The sequence below is a fragment of the Sander vitreus genome, chromosome 12, assembly GCF_031162955.1.
Source record: "Sander vitreus isolate 19-12246 chromosome 12, sanVit1, whole genome shotgun sequence".
NCBI classification, from domain to species: Eukaryota; Metazoa; Chordata; class Actinopteri; order Perciformes; family Percidae; genus Sander; species Sander vitreus.
Genome location: NC_135866.1, coordinates 29,975,011 through 29,989,975, shown reverse-complemented (window position 1 = coordinate 29,989,975; position 14,965 = coordinate 29,975,011). Strand labels below are relative to the sequence as shown.

At 42.7% G+C, this 14,965-nt stretch overlaps 1 protein-coding gene across 1 annotated transcript in view; it reads left to right on the top strand.

Moving 5' to 3' along the window:
• The window catches only part of LOC144527196 (tomoregulin-1-like), a 91,332-nt gene extending 82,561 nt beyond the window's left edge, over window positions 1-8,771 (top strand). The window contains exons 8-10 of the mRNA XM_078265123.1: window positions 2,264-2,387; window positions 2,497-2,658; window positions 6,587-8,771. Coding sequence (XP_078121249.1) covers window positions 2,264-2,387; window positions 2,497-2,658; window positions 6,587-6,671 — 371 coding nt within the window. The 3' untranslated portion in view covers window positions 6,672-8,771. The remainder of the gene's footprint in view (window positions 1-2,263; window positions 2,388-2,496; window positions 2,659-6,586) is intronic.
• The last annotated feature ends 6,194 nt before the right edge of the window (window positions 8,772-14,965 follow it).

Here is a 14,965-nt window from a genome sequence, read left to right as displayed (position 1 = left end):
GACGCAGTTTTTAAACGGCCTTGGGCGTAATCTGCTTTAGATTTACCTTGTTTGACTTCAGACGTCTTCTGCTACGTTTCCCCCTCTCGTTCCCCCTGCTCTGGCCTTTCCCCCTCTCATTCCCCCTGCTCTGGCCTTTCCCCCTCTCATTCCCCCTGCTCTGGCCTTTCCCCCTCTCTCATTCCCCCTGCTCTGGCCTTTCCCCCTCTCATTCCCCCTGCTCTGGCCTTTCCCCCTCTCATTCCCCTGCTCTGGCCTTTCCCCCTCTCGTTCCCCCTGCTCTGGCGTTTCCCCCTCTCGTTCCCCCTGCTCTGGCGTTTCCTCTCTCATTCCCCCTGCTCTGGCGTTTCCTTTCTCTCGTTCCCCCTGCTCTGGCGTTTCCCCCTCTCGTTCCCCCTGCTCTTCCCCCTGAAACCAATAAAGATATTCTTCATATTCTCTAATATTCTCGAGTCTCGACAATTGACAGTTCACAGGTTTGATTAAACAGCACTGCATGTTATTTGTGTTCGTCGTTAAAGTGCCAAACTATGACCTTTAAACTGCCACGCTCTGTGTTTGTTCTCTGAGGCTTTTCTCCGTGTTGATGTGCATTTGGTACGTTGCATATCTGTCATTTTAATGAGCGCTACAGATTGCTTTGTAGGCGGTTTCTTTATTACTGCAGTGAAGATGAGACGGCTCTGTGATAGAAGAATCCCCTCATGAGCACAGCTTTTGTGTTTTATGATCAGGCTCACGCGAAATCTGCGGCCACAGAATTGCACAGAATGTTTTGCAGATCTCAAACACATTAAAAAAATAAAACTTTAAAACCCTAAGCCACATGTGTCAAACTCAAGGCCCGTGATCCAGCCCGCATGTCAGTTAAGGTTCAGAATAAAGTTTTTGCTCCGTCATCTTGGTGTGAGCTACAAAGTCACCTTAATCGAGATTATTTTATTAGCATGGAAGATTGTAAATATAGGTTAAAGGACTTCCTGACCACTGAATGCACATGTCCTGCACAGATTTTCTTAGTGTTTAATTCATTTTTCAGTTTTGTATTAAAGCTATAGTGCGTAGTCCGTCCGTCAAACAAACGTGGTCATTTTGGAACACACGTTATAATGCTCGCCTAGCTGCTAGCATGGCACGCCCTCATACTCTGCTTCTGACTGGCTAGTAGTCCTTACCTAGGTACTGTCAGGGCACGCCCTCATACTCTGCTTCTGACTGGCTAGTAGTCCTTACCTAGGTACTGTCAGGGCACGCCCTCATACTCTGCTTCTGACTGGCTAGTAGTCCTTACCTAGGTACTGTCAGGGCACGCCCTCATACTCTGCTTCTGACTGGCTAGTAGTCCTTACCTAGGTACTGTCAGGGCACGCCCTCATACTCTGCTTCTGACTGGCTAGTAGTCCTTACCTAGGTACTGTCAGGGCACGCCCTCATACTCTGCTTCTGACTGGCTAGTAGTCCTTACCTAGCTACTGTCAGGGCACGCCCTCATACTCTGCTTCTGACTGGCTAGTAGTCCTTACCTAGCTACTGTCAGGGCACGTCCTCATACTCTGCTTCTGCTTTTTTGAGACTTTTTTCATAATTTTGGCGCATTTTTGTCACATAAAGCCCTACAAAAGTCAGCAAAGAAGTTCCTTAGCCATCATAGAATTAAGCAAATCAATCAAAACAATGATAACATGTTACAACAACCTGTTTCACAGCCTGACTGTGAAAACTATCTGACTCTGGGGGAGTCTCAAAGTCGGCAAATCTTCCAAATTCTGCTCTGAGTGCCGTGTAATTACAGTTTGAAAAAACTGTTTCTCTTCCTTACATTTTGGCGCACAACTAGGATTTCCAAAATTGATTGTGAACCTAAATTGATATGCGGGCCGGATCAAAGCCTGCGAAGGGCCATGTTCGGCCCGCGGGCCTCGAGTTTGACACGTGCTCTACAACGATGCACCTGCAGGTTGTCTTTGAATGTACTGAAGGTATTTAAATGTATTTCATTTTGTATATAACTTATTTACTTGCCGTTTGTTAATTGTAGTCATGTCACTCAATCAGTTCCTTTTGTTTTCTGGCCTCTCTTGATGGATGGTATTTAGCGGTTTTATTTGTGCTTGTTTACACTTTTTAATGACTCCAAAAAAAGAAAGAAAGAACTGTAGGCTGGGATAAATGAAATAAAACCAGGTGAGACACCAGTCCAGACGCTCCCCTGTGCAGCAGCAGATGGTCCTCTGACGCTGTGTTTTTGTCGTTTGTTGTTCAGAAACAACTGGTCTGGACCACGGCGATGGTTTCTACGCCGGGATGCCGATCCCCTGCGCCGACAGCTACGCCGGCTTCTGTGTTCACGGGAAGTGTGAGATCAAGTACAACGTGGCCACCTGCAGGTCTGTGACTTTACCTGAACTACTACCCTTTAAGAAATAAAGATATAAAAATACTATATGCTAACACAAAGAAATCCTTTGTGGGCTAATGCTGGTGTGTGTGTGTCAGGTGTGACGCCGGCTACAAAGGTGCTCAGTGTGACGAGCCTCTGGACTTCAACATCCTCTACGTGGTCCCCAGCGGACAGAAGCTTCACTACGTCCTCATCGCCGCCATCATCGGCGCCGTGCAGATCGCCATCATCGTCGCCGTGGTGATGTGCATCACAAGGTGAAGCTTGCTTTGTTCCCCTATCATTGATGAGAGCAGCAGTCAGTAGGAGAGAGCAGTCAGGCACTAGGAGAGCGCAGTCAGGCAGTCTGTAGGGGAGAGCAGCAGTCAGGCAGTAGGAGAGAGCAGCAGTCAGGCAGTAGGAGAGAGCAGTCAGGCAGTAGGGGAGAGCAGTCAGTCAGTTGAAAACTCTGACCCAGAGAGAGGATACGAGAGGACGGGGAAGCCCGTCTACAAGCCAATCAATTATAAGTATCAAAAGACGCAGCTCACGTATGTGATGACGGCAGGATGTAGTTTTGTCACGTAGAGATCTTTAGTGTGCTCTCATAACTGCAGTGTGAAACAAACTTACCGGATCAAATGTAGACAATGTGACAAAAAACATGAACCGTGGTCCGGACTTTTAGGTGTGAAAACGCCCTAACTTTATTAATAAATGTTGCATGCATTCATGGACATGATGTGTCTATGTGACTTCCATAGTGTTGTACTGCCTTGTTTACGCAAAAAAAACAACAGAACTAATTGTGTCCAGAATGAAAAAAGAGAGTTGAGAAGTTCAAACTCTGGCTCCTTGTTTGGTTATATCTATAGGCTTTTTTTTAAACAATGTAGCAAAGGAAAATATGTAAATTCATGTAAATTTCAGGTACAAAATACAGAAAGAGGAGAGTCAGAGGAGCTTTAATCCCTTTGAGTTAACAGGAGAACCTGAGGAAGATGGTGATGATTTTTTTCCACTACAGGTTGTAATCTGCAGTGTTAACCTGCTGAAAATTGCTCTACATACATAATAATAAGACTGTATAATGCTTCGTGATAATCCCCTTATGCATAATGTGCAAAGAAACTAATCTGTGTGTACTAGACGGGAACGTTTAGACTTGCAGAGAAACATGTCAGGTGTTGTTTGTCTCACCTGGAGAAACAAAGTTAACTTAAGACAAAAACAGTTGAGACAACCGGCTGTGAACGCAGCCTGGTTGCTCCTCCGTCACACGTGAAACGGAGGTGTGATATCTGTCAGGTTTCTGCAGAGGAAGGAGAAGCTGAGGAGAATTAAACAGCGTTGGACTTGGCCTGGTTTCTCTGCTCTGAGGCAGCAGACAGACTTTCCTCCGTCACTGTGAGGAGAAGATGAAATATCAGTCTCTCTTTGAATTCAAGAGGGTTGAAGAGGCAGCTGGTTGACAGCAGAACAAGCCTCTCATCTTATTGACATTAAAGCAGTCAGGCTGTCCTCGTGAACCGTTTGTATAGCTGCGAAAAGTAAAGCTCTGTAGTTGGTATGTATTCCACGTATTTATTACTGACAGCAGCACATTGACGCTGCCGTATAAGAGAGTGAAGATCCTCGTAGGGAGGAGGTCGGGGGAGGATGTTTGGCTCCTAAAACACAGAGCTTTCAAGAGGGGGAGGGGAGATCATGTCCCAGAAGAAGTTAAGGAGAAAACACAAGACTTTCACCAGGAAACAGGTGTTCATGTCCTGAAGAAGTTAAGGAGAAAACACTAGACTTTCACCAGGAAACAGGTGTTCATGTCCTGAAGAAGTTAAGGAGAAAACACAAGACTTTCACCAGGAAACAGGTGTTCATGTCCTGAAGAAGTTAAGGAGAAAACACTAGACTTTCACCCAGGAAACAGGTGTTCATGTCCTGAAGAAGTTAAGGAGGAAACACAAGACTTTCACCAGGAAACAGGTGTTCATGTCCTGAAGAAGTTAAGGAGAAAACACAAGACTTTCACCAGGAAACAGGTGTTCATGTCCTGAAGAAGTTAAGGAGAAAACACAAGACTTTCACCAGGAAACAGGTGTTCATGTCCTGAAGAAGTTAAGGAGAAAACACAAGACTTTCACCAGGAAACAGGTGTTCATGTCCTGAAGAAGTTAAGGAGAAAACACAAGACTTTCACCAGGAAACAGGTGTTCATGTCCCAGGAGTACTTCTTAAGGGGACCGGTGTTTTTACCCAAACCACAATCTTTTTTCCAATCTTAACTAGTCATTTTGGGTTGCCTCTGAAAGGCTCTGTAAAGCAATCAAACGGATTAAAGAATAAAAAAAGTTGGTGTACGAAATCACACTGAAAACCAAAACACGGTCTAATTTTGTTTCTTGCAAATACATTTTTTTCTTTCTCCTGACACATCACAGTCACCTTTTCTCGGCTAAATGTACCTGTTAAGGCCGCTAACCGTAACTCATGTGACCGGCCGGCGTAATTTCCTAGGATGTCATACCAATTGGTGTGCATACGTTTTCGTACAATATCATACGAAAACGTTTGTGAGAATGCAAACGGGTGAGGAATCAACATCCTTTAAACAAACGGACAGAAACCTCAGACAGAACCTGGCTCTTGGTGGCCGTCTGCCTCGGATGTAACCACATTAAATCCAGAAATATGACTCATATTTATACATTTGTTCTTTCACAAATATGTGCTCATTCATGTATAATTACTTCCACCAACTAATCAAAGTATTCTTGTAAGCGTAGAATCTGACATTCAGAAAACATACGAGTGAGTAGCTCGAATGACGGCCGCCATGTAGCGCCTCCATCTCTAAAATACATTAGCCAACAAGGGACATACCTCAGCCTTTTGCGCTTTTACACCTATTGGCTGTGACGAATGCCAAGGGGAAATTACTTGCGACTGCTGGCAGATTTGAAAGCCCGTTGAAGATGGAGGATCACGCCTATTCTCGAGGACACGTAACGGAGTCACCAAGGAAGTTAAAAAGAGAATTAAAATGACAACGCGACAGGCAAAGCAACAAGACCAAAGTATTGGAATGGAAGGAACACTCACCGACGAAGTCGTACTTCTTGGAATAATACAGCCACCGTAGGAGTTAAAACATGCTCGGAATGGGAGGGGCTAGAAAGTAATATTCAGTTGGTTGTCATATACAATTTCACCGCTCGATGGGAGAAATTCTTACACAATGTAGCTTTAACAGCTGTATCCCTGTATGGATGTGATTTCTAACTTTGTTGTTGCTTGGGTTAAACTGAGCTTTATTTTATTATCCAGTTTGAAAGTGAGTCATCACGGAAAAAAAACATAAATAAACTACTTTAAAGTAGATTTTCTTCTGGGCTAAATTACATAGTATGGGATCGGTGCATAAACTCCAGTACTTTCCGATACCAATACCAGTATTTTAGGCAGTATCGGAGGCTTTGCAGATACTGGGATCGGAACAGCTCTATTAGCAGGTGTAAATTTAAAGCCTTGGCAGTGGGTATAATGAATGACATGATGAACAGCCGCAAGTATAGTAACAGTAAAGATATTTATTGAGCAGGATCACAGCAACAGGCTGTGGCGGGACAAGAATGGACCAGAATCAGATTCCAGTGAAAACCCACTGAGGTGGGTGCTTTATCTTTCTTTGGGTTAGGTCTTGGGGAATTCAGCTGGGTAGGCGAGGTGCAGTAGAGGGGCTCACCGGTGAAGTTGTGCAAGGAGGGGACAGGAGACCTCGAGTTCCAGTGGAGATTGATGGAGTCTTCCTTGGCTTCAGTTTATGGGCTTTCTGGGGGCAGGAAACAGCGCAGTGGTTAGCTTGAGTGGCAAACACAGACTCACGCGCCTTGGTCGGCGTGGCTCCTGTTGTCCTGGCCTGACGAGGGCAAACGAGAGGCAGCTGGAGGCGGTGATTAGTGGTTGGCAGCCGTGCCTTGTTGTAGGCTGGCTTCTTGGCCATGTGCTTGTTTTGACAAACACAATGGGAGACCTTTGAAGGCATGGCAATGATTCAGGGGCCATTTGGCCTCAAGGCGCAGCCACAATCCAGGTGCCACCACAATCCAAGGAAACCTGTTAGAAGGGGAGGGAAACGTGTGTCTTTAGTCTCACTGTTAAGAGGTTACATCATGGAAACTAATAAATCTTCTCTCTGTCTCTTTTCAGGAAATGTCCAAAAAACAACAGGGGTCGCCGGCAAAAACAAAACCTCGGACACTTTTCCTCGGACACTAACTCCCGGATGGTATAGCCGTGTTGGTCTGGGCTCTTTTTTTAAAAAGTCTTTTCTTACGGCGTGGGAATACCATTTTTTTTTAAACGGCAGATGTGTGGCATACATTTTTTCTCTCTCCTGGGAAACGATAAGAAAAATAAGAATATTTATTTAAGGGGCCTTATTTTCCCTCATTTTTTGTTGTTGGATGGAATTTTTAGTTTTTTTGCCGCAAGTCCAAGGAGCCGAATGGTCAAAACCCGCTGTCACTTTACATCGTTAACATGTCCGCTGTGTTAATTACTTTAAACTGCTTCATTAGAGGTTTTGTTGAATGCTTTATGAATACGCTACCTTGGTAAACTGGCTAACAAAGTGATGTCTGCCCCTCTGGAATGTGCTTATTTATTGAAAACGAATATTTCTAAGCCGGTCTCTTGTTTTACAAATAATGTGCAGCTGATCACCAAATGCAGTTTGTATTTACGTAGGAGGTGAGTCGGGGCCAGCCAGTGATATAGATATGTTTACACTTATTCTTTGTTATGTAAAGACGTCACTGTTTTCCAAACAAGCTAATAATTTATTATTATAATCATGATTATCTTTAAACTAGTTATTTTTTATAGTTAGATTTTATTTTTTATTTTTTTTAAGATTATTTTTTGGGCATTTTTAGGCCTTTATTGACAGGACAGCTGAAGAAATGAAAGGGGAGAGAGAGGGGGAATGACATGCAGCAAAGGGCCACAGGTCGGAGTCGAACCCGGGCCTGCTGCGTCGAGGAGTAAACCTCTATATATGGGCGCCCGCTCTACCAACTGGGCTATCCGGGCGCCCCTTTAAAGTAGTTTTTACTCAAAAGTTTTTCATGTTTAACTTTTATTTCAAGCATTGCTTTCTGAATTCTAGTTCCTGTATATGCGCATGACTTGTGAAAACTGTGTATTGTGGTGTAGTTTTAACTTTTTAAAAGAAAAGCCGACGGCCTCGGCGCCTCCTCTTCATCCGACGGAGAAGGAAATCCAAAAAGTCGGACTGATGAACGGAGGACACTGATGGTTTTAGTCGCTGTTGAAGAAAGAAATGTGTAAAGTTTGGGGGGGGGGAAACAGTCGGCTGTCTTTACCCGCACCAGAAAATAACAAAACAAAAAACACTTGCAGTTGCATCGACGGTGGGAACCATTGGAGTGCGTTCTTCTAAAAAACAATTTAGCTTTTTTGACGAGGAAATCGTGTTGATTTAAACGCACGGAGGAATGTTTTTGCATCTTCATCCGAAAACCTGAATTCAGAGGATTGTAACGGACGTGTGTCGGCTGTTTCGGGGTTTGAAGGACCTACTGCAAATGGAGGTCAATGATTTTTTTTATGTAACTTGAGAGTCTTGGTTGCTGAGATAGCTTTAACCAAGGCTTTTCTTTGAATGTGAGAGAATAATTGTCTATTTCTTCTTTCTTTTGTTAGTTTTTATTCCTGCATTTTTGCTCCTCAGCGAAACATTCCAAGCACAGATGATCCCTTACAGAAAAAATAAACTATAATAATCCTAGAGGAAACACTCTTAAAACATCACTTAAAAACCCTGTTTCCGTCTGGTGTTAACATGTGAACAGATACAGGTCCTACAGATGTTAGCGGTGTGCAACTAACTCCCCATCGCTTTAAAGTCTTAGCGTTTTAATGTTGTGTGAAAACAGCGAAGACAAATACTATATAGAAAGTGAACAAAAACAATCCTAACTTTACATCCAATGAATGACGATGCCTTTTCTGTGTTGTTCCCTCGATTCCTTGAGTTCTCTGAAACACAACCTGTGTGTAAAGTTATGCCTTTGTGTGCGTTGAAAAGCGTTGCCTGTGGAAACCCAGCGTAACCTTTCCTTTTGTCTGGTCTTATTACGACACGGTGGTTTGGGAAATTCCACCACAGTGACGTCCCTTACGTTCTAAAACCAGCCTCTGGAGACTCCACCAGCTGACTTCTCTATTGGCTGTTGAAACAGGAGACGTCTCTTACGTTCTAAAACCAGCCTCTGAAGACTCCACCAGCTGACTTCTCATTGGCTGTAGAAACAGGAGACGTCTCTTACGTTCTAAAACCAGCCTCTGGAGACTCCACCAGCTGACTTCTCTATTGGCTGTAGAAACAGGAGACGTCTCTTACGTTCTAAAACAAGCCTCTGGAGACTCCACCAGCTGACTTCTCTATTGGCTGTAGAAACAGGAGACGTCTCTTACGTTCTAAAACCAGCCTCTGGAGACTCCACCAGCTGACTTCTCTATTGGCTGTTGAAACAGGAGACGTCTCTTACGTTCTAAAACCAGCCTCTGGAGACTCCACCAGCTGACTTCTCATTGGCTGTAGAAACAGGAGACGTCTCTTACGTTCTAAAACCAGCCTCTGGAGACTCCACCAGCTGACTTCTCATTGGCTGTTGAAACAGGAGACGTCTCTTACGTTCTAAAACCAGCCTCTGGAGACTCCACCAGCTGAGTCGCAGCGTCACCATCAGCTGGTTTGAGTCGAGCTGAGACAGGCCGGTTCAGACCACTGAAACTTTTCTATACGACGTTCTAAAACCATTTTGTCTCGTCGTGAATCTTTGGTCTGAACTGGGCTTTAGACTGTGCAAGTTCAGGGCATGTTTGTCTTCTCTGTATGTCTGTCATTGTTATTTTCTGTCACAGGAGTTGTATTTCTGTAAAGTCTTAGTCTACAGGTCGTAGGTTTCTACTTGTCGTCGAAAATCGCAGCGGTGACTTCTCTAAATGTGACTAGAATGTGTTTGACATGTTAATATTCTGCATGTAGACTTTGAGAGGCTATTTTTGGTCTCTGCCAAAAATAAAAAAGGAAATGTTTTTTTTTAATGTACACCGGGGGTGCTGATGTGTCATTTGAGTGAAATGTGTGTTGTCATTTTTGTGTCTCGTTTTATCCTGTGAGGTTTGTACTGTGTGTGTGTGTGTGTGTGTGTGTGTGTGGGATCACTGCAGAAACAGATTATTGATGGTGACGTGTGTGATGAGTCACGGGAGACTCTTCAGTTCACACGTACAAATTACTTTTCTATAGTTTTTGTTCTTCAGAGATACTGTGTCCCAATTCCATACTAAATACTAGATCAACTAACAATTATTTTCATCGTTGATTAATGTCTGAATTGTTTTCTGAATGAATGGAGTGCTTGTTTGGTCTCTAAAATGTCAGAAAAAGGTGAAAAATGTGGATCAGTGTTTCCCAAAAAGCCCAACATGACGTCCTCAAATGTCTTGTTTTGTCCCCAACTCAAAGATATTCAGTTTACTGTCACAGAGGAGAGAAGAGACAGTCCGGCGAGGTCAGTGACTCGAGTCTGTTCGGAGTGTTCCGTGCCGTCGGACTTCATTTTGGCCGACCTGACCTGCTGGGTTGGAGGGCGGGCAGTCGGACTCAATGACCAATCTGATTGGTGGAGTGCTAACCCGGAAATAACGAGCGGGATGAGCGTGACGAACACCTCTCAAAATCTGACGAAAATCTCTTAAACTGACCTTTGTTGATCTGAAATGAAGACAGATTCAGCAACTGCACGGCCTGTTTCTCTTAAAATGTTTTCCGAAACACGTTTCATTGAACCATTTTCGTAAAATACGAGATCGTATTTCGAACAAGCCGCCATTATCGGTCGGCTGGAGAAGCCAGACCCACGTGGCGCGGTCGTCATTTTCGCTTTTCATTTTTTGTATTACGTCTCGCGCACGCGCAGAACGTACGCCGAAGTCGGCATCGTTTCGGTGTGTTCTGAGGCACTTTTTGGACCTCGGGGAGACTGATCAGTCCGACTGACTTTTCTGCCGACGGTCGGCCGTCGGGTTGGTGTGTCGGAGCCTTTAGACCTACTCAGGTTACAGTTGTACTTCATCTTGTACTTGTAGGAATAATAAAGTACATGGCCCCACAACTAGCAACGAAAGCTCCTGAAGTCTCAAACAATGTTTTATATTCACATCCTGAATTTGTGTTTTCAAATCTTGCGTGCAAAAAAAAAAAAAAAAGAAAAAATATATTTTGGGACTCCATAAGGCTGCATAAATATGCACAGTGAGTACTTTTGCTTTTGATACTTAAGTATATTTTGATGCTGTCACTTTTACTTAAGTGAGATTTTGAATGCAGGACTTTACTTGTAACTGAGTATTTTTACACTTTATTATTGCTACTTTTTACTTGAGTGAAAGATCTGAGTACTTCTTCAAAAACTCGCCTGGACAAACCAGGATTTAAAACGAAGAAAGTTTGCAGTAAAATGAATGAATTCCAACGTGTGGAATCGCCTTTATCAAGCAGAATATCTAAATATTCTCAGCCTAAAGCTTCTTAAATGTGAGGATTTGCTGCTTTTCTGTTTTATATAATCTTAAACTGAATATCTTCAGGTTTTGGAGCGTTGGTCAGAAAAAACATTCTGCATTTTTTATATTACGTTGAAATTGTTTTCATCTGGCATTTTGCAGTTTTCATTTATCAAACGCAGAAAAAAATATCTACCCTTATGTAGAGAAGTTTTGGGACTTTGTGGTTTGAAAACGAGGCTGGATGAGGTTAAATACGGCCTCCAGTCATTCATTGACTCTCCAGTCTTATTAAAAACTGCTCATCTGAAAAAAGACAGAACCGGAGCAGAGGTCGCTGACTCTCCCATGAAAATAAACCAATGTATGTGTCTGACATTTCTACAAGGGGCAGGGGGCTCAGGCACGCTCGCCTGCAGTAAATATAGAGTTAAAGAGTAGAGGCGGGGTGGGTGGCGGGGGGTATTTAGGGACAGGAGCAGCTGCTGGCATCAGTCGAACACATTCAGCAATCCGTCATCTCCAAAGTACCTCTCTGTACTAAACACCAATCCTCATCCAACATTCATTCATTTAAACGTCTGGGATACTGAAGTAGTGCCTCACTTACAGTCAGGAAAATATCAGGAAGTTTTTATATCCATTTCATTTAAATGTTTGTTTGTATAGAGATAAGTTTATAGAATGAACAACATGCTACAGCATTTATAGCCAAAGCTAATTTGCGATGCCCGTCCCTGGATGGGTCTTTAAAAATACATAAAACTCAACATATACGTAGAAGACAGAAGACAGAACAGAACACAAACTCAATACATACGTAGAAGACAGTACAGAACACAAACTCAACACATACATAGAAGACAGTATAGTACACAAACTCAACACATACGTAGAAGACAGTACAGTACACAAACTCAACACATACGTAGAAGACAGTGCACAAACTCAACACATACGTAGAAGACAGTACACAAACTCAACACATACGTAGAAGACAGTACACAAACTCAACACATACGTAGAAGACAGTACACAAACTCAACACATACGTAGAAGACAGTACACAAACTCAACACATACGTAGAAGACAGTACACAAACTCAACACATACGTAGAAGACAGTACACAAACTCAACACATACGTAGAAGACAGTACACAAACAACACATACGTAGAAGACAGTACAGTACACAAACAACACATACGTAGAAGACAGTACAGAACACAAACAACACATACGTAGAAGACAGTACAGAACACAAACAACACATACGTAGAAGACAGTACAGTACACAAACAACAATCAATACATGCATTAAAATGCAAAACTCAGAACGCAACAACAAATAAGACAAAACAATACCAGACAAAGGCTGTCTCAAAGCGCCTACTTGCACACTTCAAACACATAGTTTTAAGTATATCGTGTAGATAACGCAAAAAGTCAGAGCACTGAAAGTACCCAGGTGACCCCCTAAAAACGGTCCAAAAGTTCAGTGTGGAACGATGGACTCTACTCGCACTAAACGGGCGCCATCTTGACTACAAAGCGGAAGGGGGCCCTTGACCGGCAGCTGATTGGACGAACACGTCAGGTGGGTCTGGCTGCTCGAGAATTTCAAACCGACCATAATGGCGGCTCGTTCAGAATACAATCTCGTATTTTACGAAGATAGATCACCGAAACGTGTTACTTAAAACATTTTAAGCGAGAAATAGGCCGTGCAGTTGCTGAATCTGTCTGTGTTTTTGGTCGACAAAGGTCGGTTTAAATGATTTTCGTCAGATTTTGAGAGGCAGCGAGCCGAGCCGACCGCTCCTCATTTGCATACAGGAAAGCCTGTATTTTTGGCGGGCTGGAAAATCGCGTTCATATGTGCTGCGTTCCTCAGGTTCGTCACGCTCATCCCGCTCGTCATTTCCGGTAAGTATTTTAACACGCAGTAAGTGTTCCTTTTGGGACAACACTAACCATCCAAAGTGGGACTACGGCAGTAAGTGGTCAGTGCACATTAGCAGTGTACTGACGGAAGTATGAGGAATGAGACACAGCCATAGACTAAAACAATAAAACAACATTAAACGGGATGCAGCGGATCATTCATGACTACATGACTGCTCCCTATTCAACAGTTTCAGTTGAAGTATAAAGTGATCCCAGTCGGGATCCAGTTTGAGTTTAGTATGTAAGGAATTCCAGACGTTGATCCCCGATCCTGATGAGGATTTTCCTAATGGCATCTAGCAATTCCCGTCAGAGGCTCCACAGAATCTGAAACTCAGAGTTCTCACAAAGAGTTTACAAGTTTAAGATATGCAAATTACATCAAATGAGTAGTACTGAGCGTGAGTAGTACGGGCGCCATCTTTGTAGTCAAGATGACGCCCGTGTTAAGAAGGTTAATTTAGTTTGTTGGTTAACTTAAAACAAACATGTTTTGGTGGAACACATGATCGACGCATGACCATAAATTACAAGATGGAACACATTAAGACACAATATTTGAATGTATTATCAACAGATCCAAGCAGAATCTGCTGATTTTTCAGCAGTGATACAGAATTTAGTTAGTTTAGTTTTCTGCTTGTCATGGTGATGTGTTAAGAGTTATTTATGTTTACTTTGTTTAAAATCTGCAGAGCCTTTTTACATATCTTCTATCCGACGTTTGCATCTGTACAGTTTGTCTACTGGCTGTTTGTAGGCGACTGAAAACGGATCTACAAGGAAAATGCAAGGAGAAACTATGCTTAGTGCTCAATGCTAACCCTTTAGCGCTCTTTGGGACTGACTCATTACTGCTTGGGAGCAAGTCACAAAAGCTAATCCTTGCAGGTTTAGGGGGGCGGCTGTAAGTGTAGGCCTGTGTTATTTTTAACCCGTTCATGTGTGTATTTATGGACAAGAAATATTTTTCAACACATTGTTATTAAAAGATCACAAAGCTAGGTCATGTGAGCTCAGGACCAACGATGAATCGCTCCACTGAATAGAGCATATTAAAGGGTTAATGTCTGTATTTTTTCAACCTGGACCCTATTTTCCAATGCTTAGATATCTAAGTGAATGTGAATACAAAGCTTTTTAAATTTGTCCAGTATTGAGCGTGAATGCTGTAACCAGCAGCCGTATTATTCTAAGTGTCTGACAACATTATGGAAAGGATCACTACAGATATAGACATTTTTGTTTAACATGAAACAGCCCCAAAATCCCCATCACCAAACCCACCAGACTCCCTTTAAATTTGAAGGTGCGTAATTGTCCATTAACGTGACAGTGCAGGTTCTTTCGTCTTGCTTAATACTGGACCAATTCTAAAGATTGTTGTTCCCATCAATCACTTAGACACAAACACATGGGAAAATAAGGTCCAGGTTAAAAAAACTAAAACAAATGTACCCATCAATAAGATAAGATAAGGAAATTTGTCTTGGGCAAAGAGAAACGCTGACAACAGCTGCAGACAAACACAAGCACCAGACATCAACAGACAGTAAGTGCATAACAATATATAACAAGACAACAATGTGTTTTTGGACAAGCAAACAATAAATAAGATCATCCACTAGTTGAGAGGATATTACACAGGCTCTGATATAGGTAAGCATTGCATGTGCCCCATAATAAGTTAGTTACACATGATAAATAAATGCAAAGTGTGAATATAGGAATTGGACATAGTGAGTAAACATACACAGGTTACATTAGTTAACGCCAATACATTATTATAGTGATGAGGACTGGACTGGTTGTTTGTTCAGTAGTGCTATTGATCTGGGAACAAATGAGAGCTTAAGGCATTTGCTTTTGCATCTACTGGCTCTATAGCATATGCCAGATGGGAGGAGTTCGTATTCCTTGAAGAGAAAGTGTGAAGGATCTTTCAGGATGCTGTGTGCATGTGTGATTACGGTTGACTCGAAGATTCTTTATTTGAGGGGATGGGTGTGATTTTTTTCCCTATTACATTTCATTGCTTTTTT